The 24,287-nt window shown below is 41.0% G+C and overlaps 1 protein-coding gene across 1 annotated transcript in view; it reads right to left on the reverse strand.

The window, feature by feature from the left end:
* Window positions 1–24,287, reverse strand: part of AKT3 (AKT serine/threonine kinase 3) — a 192,065-nt gene that overhangs the window by 76,078 nt on the left and 91,700 nt on the right. The window contains exon 3 of the mRNA XM_037069537.1: window positions 2,567–2,692. Coding sequence (XP_036925432.1) covers window positions 2,567–2,692 — 126 coding nt within the window. The remainder of the gene's footprint in view (window positions 1–2,566; window positions 2,693–24,287) is intronic.

Genomic DNA, 24,287 nt, shown 5'->3' on the forward strand with positions numbered 1-24,287 from the left:
CCAGTATTAAGTGCAGCCCTGATGTAACTCAGTGGAGAGAAGAACTGAACAACATCCGCAAGGCTTAGAAATTAAGTGGCCACTGAAGAGTTTATTAAATGAAGTTCCTTTCAACAGAAAGGAACCTGAAATTGAATGAAGACTGAAAAGACCAATTCTAAGTCCCTTCCATTCTGACTTTATTTTTTCCATAGGGCTTAAAAAGCCTATTTTCATAACATTCCATTAAAACCCACATAGATTAAATTTAAGTAACATTTTTAATTATCTGGAAAAACAAGAGATTCACACTGCAGCTATCAATGGAATATGAAGAATACACACACATACACACATATAATTTCCCCATATACCTTAGAAATGCTTTGTAAACGGCTCCCTTTTTCATCTACTAACAGGGACTGAGAAGAAGGGAAACCATTGGTGAAGTAACCCTCTCCTGTTCCAACTGTTCTTTCTTATAATGTCTCACAAAAACATTTTTGTCAACCTCCCCACCCAGAATATCCTTCCCTTCTATTTTAATTTAACTCCTATTCACACTTCAAGGACCTGCTCCATTTCCTGCTCCCAGAATCCCAGAAGGCTAGAGACATTCAGGGGCTTACAAATTCCTCAAACCCAAGCGCCTTCACTATTCTGATGAAGCGATTAAAGATCAGAGTCTGAGAACGACATGCCCAAGGCCATACTCAAGTTTCTGGCAAGGCTGGCATTTGAACTACAACCAGGGCCCATTTTAGCACACTATTTCCCCGGTTAATCATCATTGAAAAGATTTAAGATCACAATAAATCAAGCTTTAAGACTAGTTTGTTTAAAATAGTGTATCTGGTGCAAGACCCATGTGAACACACTTCTGAAGACTGAGAGGCTGGCCTACAACTTCGCTTGTGGGTTTGAGGCCACTGCCGACAGCCACTCGGTGACACCAGGAGAGGGTGCAGATGTCGGCTAATCCCCATTTCCAGGATGAGCTGACTGTCAGTCACTGAATGGGCTCCCTCCCCGAGAGCGCAGCATTTATTCCAGCCTCTGCCAGTGCGAGTGCGGGAGCAGATGTTGGCAGATTGTGGCATACAGCATGTCTTTAAAATTTGTTGGGGTGTGAAATTTCATAAGGTCAAAAAATGTTGCATTTTGATCAGCAGATACAGGAGTTCTATACTTCTATAAATGATGTCAGACAAACCAATAGCAATCGCTAGTAAAATAGAGAAACCAAGAACCCACAGTGGCCGTAGGAAGTACCTGATAATCTATGCCACTAATGTTTTAAAAGCCAACTCCTGTCCCTCTAACGCAAATGCTCACCCAGAGGATCTTTAAAATGAAAACGTGTTAAATCAACACAAAATACAAGATATTTTCAATTTACCGTGAGATTTAAAAAATAATTTTCTACTGAAGGAAAGCTGTAACAAACAACCTAATGAGCCTTTGGTGGGGAAATAATTTCATTAACTGATCTATACATGTAAGTGTTCTCACTTTTTTGTTTTTGAAGTTATATCTTTATCATTCAAATGATTTCACAAACCCTTTGGTTTATATTTTCTTATTCTTCAAAAACAATTAACAGAGAGCATCCATAAAAAAGCCAGGGACTCTACATAACAGTAAAATGACCCTGGTAACATCCGAGGACTTCCGCTATCTTGGATTTTTTTTTTGTTACTATTTTTACTGTATTTTTTATTATTTTTTTCCTGCTTCAATCTTCTCTCATATCTTTTCCAAAGGCGGCTAATAGATGACAACCTACAATCAAAACCAAAATTAAAAACTTTGTCCAGTTAAAGATTTTTTGTCTCCACGGGATGGACTTTGGCTGTTAGGCAGGTTTATTGTAACTTAACACAACTTTAAAATGCTTCACTTTGAAATGAACATGGAAAACCCTTCCACTGATGACCGACAGTGCTCAGTCTGAAGTGTCTGGTCACAGGAAAACAATAATGCCCACTGTCATTATCACCATCATTGTATTGCTGTTTACTCTGTGCTAACTTCAGGCAAATACATAATTTCTCAGTAAGTTTAAATTACAAACATTTTTGTTAGATATTTGTAACGAAGAAAGATTTAACTACAAACACAAAATCTCCCCTGAAAGTGATTTCTAACGAAAATCACTTATTTCTCATCATACACTCAATCAGAAGAGCTACCCAAGATTATGCCAGGAGTCATACCCAAGGTTATGACTAGCAATGCACTAAGTACTGGCCATCTTCAAAACCAGGCTCTCTGCAGCAACCAAGTTCAAAGGTCTTTGTTTAGATTTTGTAAAGGAGCACCTGAAGTAGTATATATCTGGGGGACTACAATGATCACATTCAAGTGCTAACTATAAAAATATTAAATAATTCATTCTATAAGACCATATATTACTGATCACCCCTATGCTATGGAATAGAAAGTCTATCACAGCTGAACAGTTCCCTGCTATTAAACACAAACCTAAACTTTTAAAAAGTTTCTCATACAGGCTAAGGTATCTGCCACATACGGTCATGTAAATATACAAATACAAGGTGAATCAACAGTTATAGAATGAACTTACTTGCCACTGAAAAGTTGTTGAGGGGATAAGGTAAATCCACGTCCTGAGGTTTCTCTTTATATCCTATGAACGAGCCGTCTGTCTTCAAGAGGAAATATCTCGGCCTCCAGTTTTTTATATATTCTCCTACACAAGAAGAGCATGCGTGTTAATGCTAGAGGGAAAAAGTGAAGAGCACCTTTTATGAGAAAAATAAATTACGGTACAATGTATGTCCCACAACACTGGCCTCCCAAAATTAAGTTAGGCAATTTTCTTTTAACTTAGCTTATAAAAGAAAATACATAGCCTGCAATTAAGATTCAATAAAAACCCAAACATGTTTTGTTTTTAATGATTTCACTTTGATAATTCATTTGCACCATTATCTCTTCAGAGAATCATTCATCTGAGTACACATTTTGTTCAGTTTTTCATTTTATCAGATGGCTGTTATGAGCATGTTTTCAGCCGTTTTAAAAAGGCCTTGCTAAATCATCCACACAGTGTTGAGGAATTTCTACAGAAAACACTTATCATGAGAGGTGATATGAGGTAGATGTTTCTCTCCCGTGTACCACTGACTGATTGTGCTACCTTTTTGGAAAGATAGGGAAGAGTCTATTTTCATTGTTCAATCTTGATCATAACTTGTTTAAACAACATTTTATTGTCCTACATAGGAAAATAACTTGCCATGCAATGCTGACAGTAGTCTAGGAAATGAAAGAACAGGGGTTAACAGAGCTTAAAAACCACATGCACACCCACACACCCACACACACAGGGTAACTACAAGAGCACATGGTACAGTGCCAAGCACACAATAGCCAACAAATTCAGCAGACTTTGGTACAAGCGATCCTCTAGCCACAATTTTAGCAACTGGATCCCTATTGTCATAATTTTAGAAAACTCTTCATAATTTTGAGCAACACAAGTGCTCAATGATGCCACAAGAGCTGGAAGGCCACCTGGTCTCGATTCTCAGTTCTTTGCTGGATAGTTCTACCTGGCTGTGCAACCTCAAAGCCTTGATCCCAGTATACAAATAGTTGGAAGCAGTTCGACATTCCCTACGAATCAGCTTCTCTTGACCCCAGTAGCTAAGCTCAGAGGCAACACCTGGCTGCTCCCTTAACCTAGCCTATCAGTGGCCAGGCCAGTACCGCCACCAGAAGCCTCTGAGATAGAGCCCAACCTCAACAGAACCTAACACCCTCCCCTTGGCCCTTCTGCTAATGAGCTGCGTCTCTTGTCCCTTTACTCACCCCCTGGCTCCTATCTCAATGCAGCTGTCACCTCCAGATTACTCATGTCACTTTTCTGCTCAAAAATTCTGACTCCTTACTCTTTACTGGAAAGTACAAGTCTTTTAGCATAAAATGCAAGCTCCTCTGTAATCTCCCCCAACTATATCAATATATTTCAACGTGGAAGCCTTCCTGTGAATCAGAAATTCTCAGACTTGTGATCTCAGGTCTCTCTACACCCATAAATATTGCTGAGAATCCCCCCAAATTTTTATTTATGCAGAGGACATCTATAATGTTTACTGTTAGAAATTTTTTAAATTATTTTATTCCCTCTTAAAAAAGCTCATTACACATCACAAATATTTTATAAAGAAAATTATATTTTCAAAAACAGAAAAATTAGTGGGAGAGTAGAACGGCTTTGCAGTTTTGCAAATCTCTTTAAGGTCTGGCTTAAACGCAATGGCCAGATTTTCATATCTGCTTCCGCATTCAATCTGTTCCAGGATGCTAGTTTCACTGAAATACAGGGAGGAAATCTGGCTCGGACAGAGAGGTAGCTGGAAAAGGGGAGAGGATTCAGATAGCTAGGGGTCTCTTTGATACTACACCAGCATTTGACAAGTGGTGGTGCTCAGGAAGATTAACTGTGGCGTGCAACCTCAGACCACTGCCAATGTGAAATGCCGCTGGTCTCGGGGCACACTGAATCAACCGTTCCCACTATGCATGACTTTGTAACGAGACACATTGGTCTCTTAGAAAACACTGGTCCAATGACCCTCCGAATATTGACACATTTCACTGCATAATCACATTCACTATCACGGCACATGTCACCAGAAAAGTACACCCTGGAAGCAGTAAGGCTCACGTTGGCAGATATGTTCTCTGAAGTTTGCATTTTTGCTTGGAAACTTGACTTTCACCGTTGGCAGTAAATGCTGTCAGTTCTTTTCCTTGCTGTGATGTGCTCCAAGCGCCTAGAGCTGTCCTCCTGACAGATGCTCAGTAATTTACTAAATGAACGAATAAAGGGAGGCTACGTAGGTAAACACCATCCCCACGAGCGTACGAGCACATGAAAGAAACTTGCAGGGAAGAACAAGGAAAAACATGATGTCCCAACTCTGTTTTACAAAAAAAATATGGCTCTCATATTAAGAAACATATGTCGAATTCATAAACTGGAATGTTAAACTCACAATTCTTATATATTTATTATTTTTCTGTGTTTATGTATCCCTACATAAAGTTTAGAAATTAATTCTCTAAATAGTTATAAAATATTTAGGTTTTAAATACCATTATAAAAAAACAGATTTATATTGGTAGAAGATGCTGTAGTCTGTTGACCTAAATAATAATTAATAATTATACCAAAGGTAAAAATTAAAGCCAAGTCATTTTGAAAAACTGAAAGAAGAAAAAATGGGATAACGCAATTTCTTATTTTATAAAAGTACTAAATATACTTATTCAAAAAATGTAAAATTTCTAAAATAAGTTTAGAAGTTTTCATTTCTAAGAATAATTTCCTGTCAGCCATTGAATGGTTTACATGCTCAAATGGAGGACACAAAACATCACCACATAAAACTTTTATTTTTTTATTAAACAAATCTTTGGAAATTTAGTATATTTTATGTGGTCTATAGTAGGACTTCTGGTTGTCAAAATGTTCTTGAACACAAATCCATTATGCATCTCTGGAATATATCATACCCCCCCCCAAAAATACCAGGACAATAAAAATCTCAGTGGTTTTGTTTTTGAGTAAATATGTTGGCCATTGAAGATATTCTTGATTTCCTCAATGAAGTAAAAATATTTTGGCTCTCAGGCTTAATCTTTACTAACAACCTGAGTTGGGAGATGGCATGAGTTTAAATTCATACTCATTTTCCACCTTAACATTTCAATAGAATATTCAAATAGATCTTTTTTATCAGGGAGGATGTTCATTCACTGAGGGTTGTCCAACGAAACGTCCAGTGCTCACTTCCTAACTTCAAGTTACATTTTCACTTAATGATGTTCCATCTAAATTAACCCTCATGCACTATTTTCCTTATTTCATTACCACTTAACTGTGAATCACATGTGTACTTTTAAATTAAATTTACTGCTGTGACACTGGTTAATGAAAGTATACAGGTTTCAAGCGTGCAATTCCATGATATATTAGCTATTAGGAAAATGCAGTCGAAACTACAGTGAGACACCACTCACACCTGTCAGAATATCTCTTATCGGTAAGACAAGCAGGAAGCGCTGGAGAGGCTGTGGAGGGTAAGGAGCCCTCGCACACTGCTGGTAGGGATGCAGACCGGTGCGGCCACCGTGGGAACCAGCATGGGGGCTCCGCAAGACCTTAAAAACAGAGTGACCACGTTTGGACTTTTCAGATGCTGAAGTCATCAGAAGGGGCCAAAGTAAGAGCTATAGCAACAATGTCCAAGGACTGAAAATCGGCCGGTTCGAATGTTTAAAAGGTCTTACTTCCAGAACAAGTAGGAAACGTCTACCTTTGTCCAGACATACAAATGGGGGAAAGATCCTTAGAATGAACTCAGCAGCTTGTGTCCTCACACAGGAATTAAGTCGACAGGTATCTGACTCCACTCTCAGGCCAGGTTGTTTCTAGAACCTGGTCCTACCTGTGACATCGTGAGAGGCAGATGGTTGGAGGTGCAGTGAAGTCTGACCAGGTGGGGAACAGGGAGAATTACTCCTTCAGTGACCGGAGGCCCATCTCAGGCTCCGTGGGCTTTGCTCAACACACACCAATGGGGAGGAGCTGAACTGCTGAAGCAGAGACCGACCCAATCCAACTGAAAAGACATCTGTACGACGCAGCACTGCTTTTCACAAAACCCAGAAAACCATGACCATTCAGAATTCTACTGGACAAAACACAAGAGTCACTTTAAAAATATACTCCTTTCCTATAATTTAAAAATTATAAAGAAAATAAAAGATGCTGGTTACCAGTGGTTATACCGCAAACTCAAATTCTCATTTCAGTCATAAACACAGGCAATACCACTTCTTAAATGACCAAAGGCCGCTTACACTTGCTGTAACTCAGGCTTCAAAGTGTAAGGGCTCCCTAGGTAGAGGGTGAAGGCACCCTTTCTATGCGTGTGGAAAGAGACCTCACTGTTTTGACTGATCATAAAGCTGAAACAATGATTAACTTAGCTTCCCTGAGAATATTGGTTTTTAAATATATTTTACTCCATATTTAATCCCAATCCAAGTTTTTAAGATGTATTATATTTGTCCTGATCATCTCTGAGAGGAAAAATGAGATGATATCCACACTTAATGCATACATTGATTTTAAAAAAAACACTCTATATAGAACCTTCCTTATTTGCAGAGAGAGAGCCACTGATATTTATATTTTCAAAACAGAAGAAACTTTATGTAAAATCAATGCTAGGGTATGTGGGAGAAGTTACAGCAGAGTGATGCGGTGAACACAGGGCCGAGCTCCTCTGGAAGGAGGCCGTGGGCCCCCCTCCCCTGCATCATTAGAAACCCCTGGGTGAAACAGCAGCCATGCTGAAGACTCAGGATTCTGGAGGTGCACGGCCGGGGTTTGAACCCTGACCCCTCTTCCACTGCTTAGCTGCAGGAACGTGGCCTCTCTGCTCCCCAGCTTCCTCATCTGAAAGGACTGTAGGACTGTAACAGCACCTGTACCTGTAGGGTATTTATAGGGGTATAACCCAAAAAGCACGCAGAACAATGCCTGGCACACAGCAAGTACTAGATAATGTTATGTATAAGCGGAACCATTACCACTCGTGGTAATATCATTTATAATCCATCTCCAAGCTCACATTACTCAGGAGTATTTGCATAAATGAGGCAACAAGCAACAATCAGCAATAAATTTACTCCATCAGCAAAAATTTACAAAGTCTCATTAGTTAGTGTCAAATAGATAAGACTTGAATCCCATCTAAAGAAATGAAAAGGCCACCTAATACCAAAACACTCTTCTGATTTCTTACTTTTACTTCTTTTTTAAGAAAGAAGTAGGGCATCAGAGCAAAAGTCTTAGGTCTCTCTGACTTGTTTTTAATAAATAGCATACACAGAGTCTAATACCATGAAAATTCAAGTTTTTAAAAATTTCCAAAGAACCTAAAACAAAAAAATGGCAACTTTTAGTAAAAATTAATGTAAATGACTTCAAGAAATCATTAGTCTTAAGTTTTCATGGGTCTTAAGTTTTTTCTAAGATGAAAAAAAGGGTTTAATGCTAATTACAGTATAAAATCTATTCAATTTCATGGTTCACAATGTAGTAAATATGTAGTTGTTTGTTGACAGATACCAACTAAATTTACACAGATGAACTACCCACAAAAAAAAACAGCAGGATATTTATCCACTAGTGGAGTTTCATAAATAAGTATTAGGCACCATAAACAAATAAATACTGAATATATAAATCATAATAGTATGCTATGTATTAAATATCCTGAAGCAAAATACAGTTACTCAAGAAATACATGAAAAACATATAAAACATTTGCAATCTTTGAAACTGCCTGTTACATTTTTATATAGTGGATCACGATATCATATTCCAATTTGTCCTAAGTAAAAGCCCTACTAATGTCTCTCGGGGAGCAGGAAAAATGTGTTTCTCACTGAATTGCCATCATCCTCATTTACATGTGTCTTGGAAATAATGCTAAAGAAGTCTTTCTATTACCTACACTGCAATGAGATAGCACCATAATTTCTCAATTGCACAGGGACCATCTGAACTGTAACTTTCAAAAAACAGGAAAATGCTTTTGCATATTGCTGGTGCTTAGTAAATGTATGTTGATTGGCTGTTTCAGCCCCTGACATCCTAAATTTTTAAGTGATCATTCCCCTTTTATGAAGACCTTTCAACTCTGTCCTTTCCTTGCCCTTGGGCCACTTGAAAGCGTTACACTTGATGGCACCTCTGATGTCACCTCTCTGACCCACATCACCCCCAGCCTTGGATGTGTGCTGACTCTGCAAAGTGGAGGCCAGCTGCCAAATGCGCCCTGCTCCTCTGTCAAGGTAGCGCTCAGTGACAATCGTGGATGCAGAAATCAGGCTCTGTAAACATTCACATCTGAGAGTTGGGAGAGACAGGCTTCTAACGGATCATTCATTCAAAAATAGTCTCAAAGTAAACACAAGCACTGAGGATGCAGCCATGAACCCTACAGGCATCGGACCTGCCCACACGGAGCCTGAAGTGTGCCAGGCAGCTGTGAGAAGAGAGCACTGGAGAGAAGGGGATGATCTAAGAGATTACAATTCAAAGTGAACATTTCTTCCTCTTTCTTAGTCACTCTTAGTGACGCAGGGGGCCACGCTGAGGGACGGCAAAATCTCCCTAGCCTTGGCATTTCCAAATAGCACCCACATGCCTTGGGAAAGGGTGGGCAATGGTGCTGGCTATTTGATGCAGTGCAGTGGGCGAAGGCAGCAGGAGAGATATCGGCATAGGGTCCTTCGGTATTTCATGAAAGATGAGGCACTGCACACACTCCTCTTTGAAGCCTCAGACAAGACGTGGCAGCACAGTTTACCACGCTGCTTTCATCTAGCGTAACACACAACATACCTCAGCCTTTCAAGTTGCAAGATGCTGCCCACACTTGTCTTTCTCTTGTGATTTTCTACACAGTATTGATTAAAAAGGTCATACAGCAAAGCGCTCAAATCTTCATGATTTCCTCCAGGTTGCCTATCGCATAAGGTCCCTGAGAGCTCTGTCTGCTCTGTACTGGTCAATGTTACCACTGCAACTGGCCAGATGGAAGGTGTTTACAATTTTGGTGATTTCGCGTTGTCCTTCCAAGACGCCTTAAAAGCTTTCCAGATGTACCCACATTCCTATGCGTTATCACATATGCTCCTTCACGATTATTTTGAACAGTATATTATAGTCGAGACATTTCACTTCCACTGCATAATGCATGAACTTGTCATTTTTATATTAAGAATAGTTTTCATATCTACTTCCTCAGGAAGGCTGGGCTCCATGGCTTGCTTTGAGACGGAAGCCACGATGAGAAAGGGCCTGCGCCCTGGACATGAGATGCTGGAACGCGGGCCCCTCTGGGGCCTCAGGGCGGCTGGTGCGGCGGGACTTCCTCTCCTTCATGACTTTCTGCTGTTACCTGGAAAACTGCACAATTACCATCTACCTTTAAGCATTCTGGGGTTTGTTTCTTGGTATTCTGTGAATTAGTCAGTCAAATCCTGGTTCTATTTGTTTTTAGGAAACACTGCACTTTAAACCAAAGATACATTACTTATTATTTTTAAACATAAAACATCTTGATAGACTCATAGTATTAAGTTTTACTGTGAGAGGAAAGCAATGGTGGGGGGAGAGGAGAAGTGAGGGGGGCAGAGAGAGGGAGAGAGAGAGAGAGAGAATGCACCCACACAAACTAGCCAACAGAAAAATTGCATCTTGGCAATCTAGTGAAGATAAACCATGAGATTAGTTTACATAACTGTAGATATGTTGTGGAGAATTGCCCAATCTGTACTCAGCTTCCTGCTGGGTTAAATGTCAGCTAAATTATTATTTTGCTTACATTTACGCCTTTGTAGATGGTGAAAGCAGAGCTTTCTCTTTAATCTGCTTTACCCACTACAGCAAAGTCTCCACTCTACACACTGCATTAGACACATAGCCATTCCTGCACTATATTATCCAAGTAGCCATAGATTTTTAGACTTTTTCAAAGAACTGAACTGATTTTACAAGATAATTGCATTAGAAATTTTACAACTTCCTTATATAAATACTTGCCATCTCACCACACCAGTCTCTAAATATATAAAGCATTGTCATTAGCATCCTGTGTAGTAAAATGCCTGAACAAATACCAAACATGGAAGCAGCGAGTCCGTAACAAAAACCTCCTTGCCACGTTCTCTCGCACCTACGGCAGGGCGGCAGGTGCTATAACAGGACATCCAATACTAGCGTCTCCCTAGGTCTGCGATGGGATGTGGCCGAGGCTGGCGGGCTGGCGCATCGGGGGAGGCCTGTGCCACTTGGAAAAACCTTCAGGTGACGCAGCCCTCCCACCCCTCTATTGAAATCGAGGCTCCACAGGATAAAACTCACCAAGACAGAATAGACTCTCACCAGAGGACTGTCTCCTAGAAGGTTTTTCCGTTGCATGGGGCCCAAAAAATGACACCGCGTCAAACCACAGCCCTCCGTTATCCTGAAGGCAAATCTGTGGCACTCCGTCCTGGGTGTCTCCCAGGCGACACACTCACAGACACACGGCACAGTATGCACGTGGAGAAAGGGTCCTTGAATGGAGTGAGCAGGGCTGTCCCCGCGGGAGACCCTGCCAGCACAGGCGGAGGCTGGGGCTAGTGCCCTCGCTTTGGGCAGACTGCCACACTGAGGTACCGGGACACAGGAACAAGTACAGGACAAGGCTGAGGGCTGAGAAGAAGGCTAATGAAGTCAACCAAACCCTACCCTGCCGCACCACTCCAGCTTTCTGAACAAAGCAGCACATACGAGGTCGGTCCAGAAAGCATCCAGCCACGCACTACAAAAAATATACTTACTGAAGAAGATACAGGAAACACTGAACATAGGACAATGACACCTCAGTCCCCTTCCACGTAGGCACCCTGGGACATCACACAGTTCTCCCAATCGCCATCAGCTGCCTGTCATATTGTCCTGAATCTCATCAATGTTCTGAAATCTCTCCCCTTTCAAAGATGGGTTTAGTTTCGGGAAAAGCCAGAAGTCACAAGGCATCAAATCTGGGCTGTAGTGGGGCTGAGTCACCTGGGTCCCTTGATGTTTCACCAAAAATACTGTGCACAAGAGGTGACACATGAGCAGGCACATCGTCATGATGAAGCTGCCAGTCACCATCTGCCCACAGCTGCAGCCTTCTGAATCATCCAGATATTTTCCACATAGGAATGTTCAAGCTTAATGCAAAATTTGGTGCAGATTTGCTGCTCTACTCGCTCAGTCATTTCGAAGGTGACAGCCACACAGTACACATGCTCACTCAACAGCATCATTGTTCACACATGCGCATTCCAGTCCACGCCCCTTGGCTGCCAGGTTACATCAGTGTCGCCCAAGCCATTCTCATTATGTTAACAATGGCTGGACTTTTTCCAGACAGACCCCATCGTACATTATAAAGTTTGGGAACACAGCTCTGAGGTCAGAGTTCAAATGCCGACGCTGCCCCTTACTAGTTATCCGCCTTTGGGCACGTCACTCAATCTCTCTCTGCCTCAGCTTCCTCTTCTGGAAAGTGGGGGCAGTGGTAGTGGAAGAGACATAAATTAATATTCGTAAAGCACACAGAGCACACATCTGGCTCACAGTAAGCCTTACATGACCATCTGTTAATCGAACAAACATCTTAAAATATGGCCAGTCAAAAAAGATTTCGTGAGTGCCTAATACATGCAACATATTAAACTACACAAAAATAAATCAAACACTGAAAATAAAATAAAATTTACTAATTTCATTTGTCCAAACAATAAGTTTTGCATTTATTGAGCAAAGTAGGTGCTATTTCTTTGGGTGGGTGGGTGGGTAAGATTCCAAGTTTTGTTAACTCACTTTGCCAATGTCCTCTTTCCATCCTCCATAATTACTGATGATGAATTACATATCATGTATGGGCAACCAACCGAAATCTTTTGTAAGAAACTGATAATGCTGTCCCAGAAACAAAGTCTTTCTTAATTCAGTATCGCAAGTAAATCTAGAGTGAAAAATCCAGCACCTCCCTGGATTTGACTATTAAATATCTCAACGCTCCTTTCAAATTATCTCCGAAGAAAGCTGCTGCGTACAAAAGGCAAAAGCAAAAGTCTACCACCCAGTCTTCTGACGTCAGGCCTTTCTGATGTCGCAGCTTTTATTGCACAAGTTAATTGTCAGTTCATCGCAAACACTCTGATTTCAGAGATGTTAAATGACACATAACTATTTGGCTTTTATAAATGCTTAGGAATAATGGTACACTGCAACTTCTGGTATACTTACATTTAAAAATGATATACCCTGTGAAGTAAATCACTCTGGATTTATACTGTATTTTAAACATGTGATTTACATTTAAGTTCATAAAACTGAAGGGAGTATAATGCCTGTTGCAGTGAATGCTGCTGTACTCTCAATAGTACGGTTCAAATAATTCTGAATGCCAGCATTATGTTATCAAAGGGATATAAAGTAAAAAACGCCCAAGTAAAATCACCTTAACTCTCCTGGGTAATTTTCTTATTCTCTTTGTAAACTGATCTAATTTGGCATCTGTTACCATTTTCTTAGAAAAGAACTAAATGCACTTAAATTCGGTTGTCAAAGTGAAGTGTACAGATATACCTAACATTTTTCAAAGAACAGGTCAAAAAAGAAAATAAAACCATGAATGAAATCCTATTCAATTCCTTTTTTTACAATATAACTGTTGTTCAAGTACAGTTTTCTGTCTTTTACTCCCATCCCTGCCCCCTCAGTGCTCCCCACCTCCCTCTTTTCCACCCCCTTAGTTGCTGTCCATGCGTCCTTTATACTAGTTCCTGTAAATCCTCCCCCCTTTCTCCTGAAATTCTCTCCCCTCGCCGCTCTGGTTGCAGTCTGCCTGTTTTCTATTTCAGTGTCTTTGGTTATATTTTGCTTGCTTGTTTGTTTTGTTGTTTAGCTTCCTGTTAAAGGTGAGATCATCTGGTATTTGTCTTTCAATTCCTTGAAGAAGTCCATTTCTCCTTCCCAAAACAAACGTATGGATCCGAAGAGCCACGGAAAAGCTGCTTCTAAAAGCTAAAGACGAATTTACTCACCTCGGCCCTCTGAGGGCAGTATTACCTAACGCACAGAAACTTCAGCAGCTCATCTTCACTACCACCCTAATCCAAAGGAGTCTTTTAAAACCCTGAAAGGAATGTATCTGCCCATTACGCGTAAGTGTGTCTCTTCCTGCCACTGTCCACACTTCTACAAGATAACAGTGTTTGTTTCCAACAGTTCCTAAGTTTGAAGGGGAAGATTCTCTTAAAACCAAGGCATCAAGGAAGAAAATGACTGGAAGCCTCAACATCATGGAAGACACTCAAAACAATGAAATAAAAAGGAATCATATAAGTGATTCTGCACTGTGTAAATATTTCATTAACTTCCTATTATAATGGTCTCTATAGGATAATTTCTTTAAAATTCGCAGAACATCAGAACATACAAACCTTTTGGGAAAGAATAAGTAATTCAAAGAGACTAACATTCAGCCCCAGACTATACATAGGTGATCGGGGTTTCTTCTTCACCCAGTCAACAGGCTCATTTGTCACGAGTCACTCATTTATTAATAAAATATAACACGAATGACAAATTGGTGATGGAGAATCAAAGCACCCACTTACTTCTCAGACTGATTTTGAAACTGTAAAAATCTGTATACAGCATAAGCATTATCAATTTATTTTCTAGAACCTAAGGGAATGTGCAATGCGTTTTACTCCTTTTCCCCAGAATGCACCTATTTCCTAAAAGTAGGAAAAAGTTTTCTGGCATTTGTTCACTTGTCAAAGATTTTCTTAGTCTGTACAAAAACACTGAATAACTAACCCTATACAATTCAGTAGCACGAAAGACATCTAAGAATAGAGGAAGTGCTAATCTCCTGTCAGAGTCTATGTACAAGTTCATTAATGACTATGCAAGTCGAAAGTACACGCCACCGCCCCTCCAACCAGATAAACCCAGGCTGAAAAACACGGAGCTCTTACAGTGAGTGACCTACTCGAGGTGGATCCAAATTACCACCAGCAAGTAAATAACAAAATTTACTTTTACACAGGAAGATCTCCTGAGATATGATTTTCACTTAGTAGAATTATGCTTTTATTGGGAATTTGTATTTACTTTTTTCAAAGTTCTTGCTTCTGTAACTTTAGGTGTAACTGTCCACTCAGGAACTATATCACTCCTGGCAGAAGTATGAATACATAAGGTTTTTAATATGTGCCCCTGGAATTAAACACTTTTGTTCTTTTTGAGTAATATTATACCATCGAGAATTTTAAGGTCAAAGAAAAAAATGTTGATTAAATTCTAACTCCTGTTTTACTACACACACACACACACACACACACACACACACACAGAGTTATCTTAGAGGAGTCGGTTAAACATCATGCAGATGCCGAGAAGGTCACTTCCCAAAATTTCTTCTCTCACCAACACGTGTACTCGAGTCTGAATCTCTCCCCGAACATGCCAGGCGGCAACAGCTGCTGCGCTGTGCGCTTCCGCTCGGAGCCACGATCCTGAACTCTGAGGCTGCGTCGCAGCCTCAGACAAGTGAGTGGCTTCCTCGCCAAGAAAATACTCAAACTTCACGGTTTGTGCCTTTCTGCCTTTGTATCTTAATCATCTTCTGTTCTAAAAAGTGCTACCAAGTTTACCAACATCTTTAATCAGATTTTCTTGAAACTACAACACATTAAAAATTTTAAGCCAAAACATTTAGCAAGATGCCTTACAGAATATGTCAGACAGTGAAATACTCTTCTGTTTTCAACTTACTGGCCAATATTTTTAAAAATTACTATTCATGCAGGATTTTTCTCAGGCACAATTCAAATACATGTATATACCATTAAAGCTAGAAGTGCCTAAAAAAATTTTTTGAAGCACCTTGAAAATATACCAAGTATAGCTTCATTCATATGTGAAAAAGTCAGCATTGTTACACAGTTTCATCCTAATCTGTGATACAACTTTTCACAGACTATGGGATATTTCTACCTCTTTGGTAATATGAATTGTTTTTAGTAAACATACCATTATTTTTTAAAAAACTAGACTATAACACTTTACTATCTGTATATAAACATTGGCATCCATTACCATGTGCTATAAAACATTAAAATATCCTTATATAAAGCGAGTGTCGTACTATATAGCATTCAAACTGAGGTTTATTGTTTTTTGTATATCCAGTTCTTCAAAACCCCAGCAGAAGTCCTTCCACTCTATCCAGTCCCATCCTTGCTCTGAGAAGCTGCATCAGGCTCCCCTCCCAGGTGCGAGGTCCCCTGACCCTGTATCTGAAAGTATTAATATTTAGTAGAGAGAGAATGCCTGGCAGAAACCATTTTCAAAGAAAAACCTTAAAGAACCACCTACATTAGTGTGGGCACTAGCCCCTCTATCCTGAATTTACTGATACCCTCAGGTCACTCGAAGTCACTTCCTCTTTGAGAAAAACTCTGCTTACGATGACACTTTCATCCCTATGTGCGCTTGGTCAGCCCCTTCACCCCGAAATAAAGAATGGTGGCAATCCAACAAGGACTGAAATGCCACCGGGGGCTGACACATCTCTTGTGGGTATCAACCTATCTGGTAACTTTGAAAACAATTACCATCCAAATACAGCTCAGGTATTGGCTGTAACAGAGAACGCGTCACTCAGGAATAATGAGATGGCCACTGAATTACAAGAATGAGTACCATTTTGTGCAATCTCATGCTGGGGTTTCTGAGTAGAAACGTGATTTTATGGGATGCGATGTAAAACCATCACTACTGAGTAACACTCAACACCACACAACCCAAAACAGTTACGTTCCTCAATTTACCTCCCTTCCTATTTATGAAACAGTCATCAGTCACTACATAAACACAAGACTCTAAGACAACAACCGTGTCTCTTAAATGGCCGCTGGAACTCTGTGTGCTCACTTTCCCACAGGACACCCCCCACAGACGATAGCTACAGACCCTCGGACTCACACTTCACACCTAACAAAAATGAAAGCTCACCAACAGCCACTGTTGGGTGCATCCGTTCCAGACATTCCAAGTATATAATCTCACTTAGCCCTCCTGAGATCCCTGAATGGCAGCTATTGTTTCCCTCTTTCAAAGCTAAAGAAACTGACAAATAGGTTATGGGACTTCCACAAAGTCACTCATCTAAATTAAGTGATATTCAGTGTGATCTGGATAACTTCAAAGACCCTCCGTCTTTACTATTCCAGTCCCTTAGTATGCGTACATGCCCGCACGACCAGATTTTGCAAACAGCTCTGAAGAAATGGGAAGTGCTGTGATACAATGCACAAAGCCCAGGACGGCCTGCAAGTCCCCTTCCGCGGCCGCGTGCGTTGCTTTGGTTGGGCCGCCCACTGACATCCTGAGCAACCAGCCCCCTCTAGCTTAACAATACCTCTAACTGGAAAATGGTGTGCGGCCTGCTCCCAGGCTTAGTGGGTGTGTCAGGCCCGACTCAGCAACTCTGAATGTCCGTACATCCTTCTACATTAAAAAATACGAACACATTCGCAGCCTTATAAATAAAAGGAAAAACTGAATATATGAGACAAAGGAAAAGTTCAGTTCTCTAGCCCTTTCTAACAAATACAGATTCGAGCAACTTGAGGAAGAGGTGACAGAGAGAAAGTTTTTCTAAATATCAGATCTGGGCTCTACCTTTTTAGGGAGAGTAGAAAACAACAGATAATCTCCCATCAGCCCTTTCTGGAAGACGCAACTCTGAACACAAATCTCTGTCCCTTTTTCTATTTTCTTTTTTGCCTTTTAACCATACTCTAAACGTTTTTGCTTAATAATTGTGCGACAAAACCCCCAATGTTTTAGGAAAGCATGAGTTTATCAAAAGTCAAAATAAAGACTCTTTAATTCCCCACAGATGTCTTTTGTAATAAAAATTCAAATAGTAAAAGAAAAGCAAAGGAGGGGAGAGAGAAAAGTCAGGACTCTTCATTTTCTAGTAATTTTACTCATATTATGGTCAGTTTTGAAATTTTGCAAAAATTTTACTTGTTCTAGAGTATAATAAGTTTTGAGGAAATTTACTTAACGTCCCTAGTTGTTCTGAATTCCTTAAGACATGAATATTTAAATGAACATATTCATTTCACCCTAAATGTGTGGTATCCGAGGATTTAAAACATTATAGATACATGAAATCTCTAATACCTAGTGACAAGAAGGAAGAGGAAATAAACAACCATTGACTACTCCATAATAGACTGCGTGCCTGTCACTTACAGAATCAATGTTAACCAAGAAGCCTGGGTTCCCCCAGGGCTCTGTGGGAACGAGTAGCACCCAAGTTCAAAGCATAACGGAGTTACTCAGTAAAACACACTTGCTACTCTCTCTCTCACCCCTAGTGGTGGGCTACAAAACAAGCTAATTCTGTTTAGGACAGCAGCTTCCACACTGACTAGTATGAAACAGTAACGTGTGCCTTATGAGCGTGTCAATTCACCCAGTCGCTAATCAGACTCTCCTCTTATCAGTTAGCCGTTCACGCGTAACATTATCCGAGTAGATCAGCTATGATGCGTGTGGAAAACCAGAAAAGTTTCTAGTGCCATTTAAAGAAGTTGCTGCTTTCTAAAGCTAGATGTAAATAAGAGGAGGAAGAGGAAGTATTAAGCCCCTAAACTAATTAACGAAATGAGGGGAGCGGGGGCGTGCAGGAAAACAATGATAATTAGTATGTACCCTTGGTTCACCAAATCCACACATACATTCATTCTGTATGTGCACAAACATCGGCGCATCATAAACCGTCTCAAGTTCGAGCCATTATTCAGCCCGACATCTGCACATGTTTATGCGTCTCTCCAAACAACCTCTTGAACACCCTGCTGGAGCCGTCGTTTTTTCCTTCTCCCTATCTGGCAGATGGCAAGTCAACAATCGGCATCAACAGCAGCCGAGTGCCCCCCTCTGTCCTACCCCCCTCAACAGACACAATAATAACTTCTTTGTGCTTCCCTACAATGCAGCTGCTTAAACCATTTCGCTACAAGGCTGCTTTGCCTTAATAAAAAAAAAAAATCCCTTCTGTCAAGTCTAAAAAGCAGCATAATGTTAAGCAAGCTAAAGCCACAGCACAGCTGCAAACGGGCAGACACATTGACAGCTCCTCCCTTAACAAAGCCCTGTGAATTGAAGGGGGTTCATCTGAGGCTCACACAGTAATTAGTATGAAAAAGTCCGACAGCCTCTATTATGCTAGGGGAAAAAAAAAACTGGACAGAACTGGGCTGCTGTTTTGCGTCAAGAGTTCTGCTGCAGAGTAGATAAATCATGTTGGGTTTTCTTCTCTCTTTTTAAAGACAGTAATAAGGAGGATGAGAGAAGCTAATTTGAAAACTTGGACACAGTAATTGTACCATATGGTGAGCATTTATCCTTTCTGAAATGCACGCTAACAGTCACTTACATGCACACTGCTTTGTTTTACAGTTGTTATTCTCTCTACCATATTCATAAAACGGATTTGAATATCTGATACTCAAGAGAAGTTGTATGTAATTAGCAACAGAACTGCCTGGGTTTAATTTATTGGCCTTGCACTGCAATCTAGTATATGCAAAACAAAATTAAACAATGTGTCCACTTTGTAAAATGCCTTTTCTTTAACTCAATTTTAAAAAAAAAGAATGGATACAGGTTCAATGGACTGTTGCTGGTTCATTGGACTGCTGCTAAGTTAATGTATGGTATATTTTGAAAATTCCCAAAGAGTAAGCTGTCGCTGTTGGAAAGATTCTACCAACCCATTTCAAAGATACCAAATCACTAAGAGAAGGACCTTCATTAGGACCATCTGGTTCATCCTGTATTTCACTGAAGCAGATGTAAGCCTCCGTACAGATCAGTAACACTAGGCCTAACAGAATTTCCTTGTGGGTGTCTTCATTTTTTTTTCAAGAAAATCTGTCAGTTATTAAGTACTAGATGGCAAATGTCATGCTAGGCACAGGGAAAATAATACAATGTCAAAAAGTTCTCACATTTTAAAAATAAAATCAGAGCATAAACTGACTTAGTATTTTTGTTGGTCCACTTCAAAATTCTATAAAAATCTGCCTCCCATTTAAAAAGAAAAGTCTTCGAAAACATTAGGGCATTTCTTATCAAGGTCCAGTGTATATCAAAATGACATTCTTCTGACAAAAAAATGTATAGTAGATAATTATATTTGTTTTTCTCTAGTAAGCAAATCCATTTTAATTCCAGCTGTGTGCCCCTTTAGATAAAAATGTAAAGTGTTTATCTACCTTCTGTGAACTATGTTTTAAACACTCTGAAATACCTGACTAGAACTCATATGAATCATTAAAATTCCAAATGGAATGAAACTATAGGTCTGAATTGGTACAATTTACATGTGTCCACAATTACTGTTCTGGGTCGATATAATTGGGCCATGAAGAAGTCAAATGTTTTAAAGAGTTCTTAGCTCAACACAGAACTCAAGTCCCTACTCAAGCTTGAAGTAATCTGGGTCTTTAAAAATTACACACCAGTATCAATGGTGATACCAGCACAATACTGTACTAAAGGACTGAAACCCACCACAGATGGCAGGCATAATTACATTCAGAAGGAACATTCCCATCCAACTTCCATCAGTAATTTTCTATGATAAATCTCTATCTCAGAAGATAAAATTTATCGCCCAATGCTAGGAGAGTGACTCTCCTTTATACTACCAGTTACTACCATTGAGCCCCCGATCAATTCACCTTCAGATAAAATTTCATTTTTGTATTCTAATTTAAAGTTTAAAATATCAAAATGGGTCTTAAAAGCTTACTATGCTAGATCAGAATTTCGTTTGACATACACTGATGTTTCGTTTCATAACTATCTGACAGGTAGTACATGTCTGTGTCTGTAGGGATCCCCTCAAACCGGGTGGACCCCAAGATATCAACCAGGTCACAGCACTGGTGTTTAACAAGGGCTGAGTCCACAAAAAGAAGAAAACGTTTTTCTAAAACTGCACACAATTATATAGTAAGTATCCTGGTTAATAAAATGAGCAAAAGGGAAGTACAGGGGTGGGCACGACTACGTTTACAGTTTTGAGTGTGCGAAACACAGAGATTTTTCTTGTGTTGTTTTCCATACACACAACTGTAAACCTACTTGTGCCCACCCCTGTACTGTTTGGAAAACAGGCAGAAAGATGTAACCACCAATGAGTGATCTCTTCATCACTCAGGCACAAAGAGCCATTCTTTGTGGCAAAATAAGAACTTGATTTTTCTTATTAGGAAAATCAAGTTTAGAAAATGTTTGTGGGCTGAAAGCTCTGTTCAGTTAGCACAGTGAGGATGCTGATGGAATAATGGCGGGCCTGGTTTCAGAGAGGTGTTGCTACCCACAGCATTTGGACATCCCTTTTTCTTACCCAACTCTAGCAACAATGTCTTAACTCTCTGAAACCATTCTGCATTATGTCAGTGATAATAATTTAAAAACCAAATTGTCCCCAGGGATAAATTAAGACCGGCGTAGAAGCCCCTTCTAATAAGAAGCATTTTTCAAGAGCACAAAGAGCAGTTTCAGAAGAACGCTTCCTGTCTGCAGTCGCCGTTCCGTAGACTGCCCTTTACCTAAGGGGGCATGGTGACGGGGAAGACCAAACAGACAGAACCGTGCCTGCTCAGAAAACGCTCATAAATTAAGAACTGCAGGACCAAATGAACCTGGCATGGCTGGTAAGCATTCTCATATTGATTTACCTGCAACACGTCTTTTTAAGAGTTCATTTGTGTACTCCAGAAAAGCCAAAAGTCCATGTTGTCTTCTTCAGTGAGAGTAACTGAAGTCTACATGAGGGGTGTAACAGACACCACAAACAATCTATAACGTATTCGCAAACCTTTGGTTCAAATCTGTCACCACTAAGAAAACCAAAGTGGCTGGTGTCTGCTGGCGCCTTAACGAAGATGGAGACCTGACCCGAGGTTAAACTTCCCGCAAGGCACGAAGCCCCACTGAAGCTAACGCAAGCAAAGGTTGGTTTACTGTAAGAACGCAAACAGCCATCCAAGGCAGAGAACTATGTAGAACTTAAGCAAATTAGATTTGGCAGACGACACCACTCCTAAGTCTAGTTCAGGGAGGTGCGTGGTCTGGTCTCGGGCTCCGGTCCCTCCTCTCTCTCTTCTCCCGACTGTTCCATGGCCCCTACCACCCTCTCTGCAGCTCCCAGTGTGCCTGCTGTGTTTTCCACATGCCCCCTAATCACTAGCTCCTGGGTCTGGCCCCTGTCTTGTCCCTTCCTAAGTTCAGTTCCCAGTCAGACAAGACGGCAATTCTAGCCCCAACACGTGGTTTGGCTCCACCTCTGCATCCTGTAGCGGCTTCAGTCTCCTACCACTCTACCTCCTGGAAGGAGCTCCCGGGTCACATGTCCACTGATCAGCTTGACCTGGGCGGTGGCGCCTGTCCAGAACCACAGGAGATGAGGGTAGAGGGGCTTCCCCCCGGGGAGGGCTACGCTTAGCCATGCTGGCTCTGTGTATCTGTGTGTGTGTCAGAAAACAGATTTCTGGTTACTGGATTAGCGGCAGAAACTGGAGAAATTACTAATAAGTAAAGGCTGTGTGGAATAAGTCTCTGAATATGTTAAAAAGCATAAACTTACCCCAAGACTCCTCTGTTTCATGTGACTACTAGACAGAACTATTAAAACAAGTATTAAGGAGTCCCGGCAAAAGCCACTTGAGTCTGTCATTCACTGTTATTATAAAATGGTCATGTTTTATACTAATGAATAGTTTTTATTTAATATATTCAAAAATAACACTAATCTGCCCTGGTTGGTGTGGCTCAGTGGACTGAGTGCTGGCCTGTGAACCAAAGGGCTGTCAGTTCAATTCCCAGTCAGGGCACAGGCCTGGGTTGCAGGCCAGGTCCCCAGTAGGGGGTGCACAAGAGGCAACACACTGATGTTTCTCTCCCCTTTCTCTCTCCCTCCTTTCCCCTCTCTCTAAAAATAAATGAGCCTTTAAAAAAATAACACTAATCTAGTGGCAGAAGCATCTAAGTGATTTCCATTTGACTGTATAATACAGGTCCAATTTGTACCCCAGGTCTTTAGTTACCACGACTGTGAACTGGGATTCCGAATGTCTTCCCAAGAGGAGTGTCGTCCTGCGGTTTTTAAACGGTGGGTCCAGACGATCGGTTCTCGAAACCAGAGATTATCACAACACCGTGAGCACTGGCAGACTCCACCCAACAGACGACAGGGCTCTGAAGGTCATAGACTCGTGTCACGTGACAAAGGGGATGTGATCTGAGAAACGTGTTGCCGGGCACTGTGTCGTGCGAACGTCACAGAGCACGCTTATTCACACGCAGATGGCACAGCCCACCGCACACCTGGGCCATGTGGTCAGCCTGGTGGGGCCGCACTGCAGGCCAGCACGGTGTGGGTCACCGTACCCAATGCCATCAGCAGCTGCAGCGTAATAGGAAACATTTGTGAACGTAAACGTATCTAAACATAAAAAGTACAGTAAAAACACAACACAGAAGATTTAAAAAATGGTACACATGTGCAGGGCACCTACCAGGGGTGCAGCTTGCAGAAGTGGAGGGCGCCCTGGGCCAGTGAGTGAGGAGTAAATAAATGGGAAGGCCTAGAACACTACTGTAGCCTTCATAAACACTATCCACGTAGGTCACACTCAATTTATTTTTAAAATTATGTCTTCAATAATGTCTTAGGCTTAGCTTACTCTAGCATTTTTACTGTATATTTTTAATTTTTAAAACTTCTTGACTTGTAGTAACAGCTCAAAACTCAAACACATTTTATAGCTGTACAAAAGTATTCTTTTTTGTATCTTCACTGTATAAGTTAGTTTCTGTTTTTAAACATCTCAATCTTTTTTTTTTAACTTTTTGCACATTTCTGTTAAAAATTATGACACACACATCAGCCGCGGCCTACACAGGGCCAGGATCAACGGTATCACTGTCGTCCTCCACATCGTGTCCAATGGGAAGGCCTTCAGGGGCCACAGCGCGCATGGAGCTGTCATCCCCTGTGAAGACAATGCCTTCTCCTGGAACATGTACCTAAGGACCTGCCTCAGGCCCTTCTTCAGGAGGTCTCCCTCTGTTCCGAAGCACCACCCTGGGGGGCTGCTTGGCTCCTTTTCCATCACAGGTTTGCTTGTGGGCAAGTAATGCCCCAGGAACGTTCCTCTCCATCGATGGAAGTGGAGAGGTGCTGGGTATGTGTTTTCAAACTCTGTAAGAAGCTGGTCCAAGTCTGCAAGAGCTTCTGACAAACCCTTCACTGTAACTTTTCATGGGGTTCCTCTTCCTTTACGTCTCCTGTACTTTCCTTTTCTCTGGTCTCTCCCTCAGCTATGCGCTCCTGTTCCGGTTCCACCAGCTCCTCATTGGCCAGTCTCCTCAGGATCCACCTCTCAGGGCTCCTCAGTGTCACCCACATCCACACCCAAATGAAAGGCGCCTGCCAGCTCGACCACAGCCTTGTGGGTTTTTGCAACCTCCGCATACTTGGCAAATCCTCTGAAGTCACAAACAAACCTCTTGAGTGTCTTCTTCAGTATGCATTTCACACACTCCT

The sequence above is a fragment of the Sturnira hondurensis genome, unplaced genomic scaffold, assembly GCF_014824575.4.
Source record: "Sturnira hondurensis isolate 20B ecotype Veracruz unplaced genomic scaffold, ASM1482457v3 Scaffold0018525, whole genome shotgun sequence".
Taxonomy (NCBI): domain Eukaryota; kingdom Metazoa; phylum Chordata; class Mammalia; order Chiroptera; family Phyllostomidae; genus Sturnira; species Sturnira hondurensis.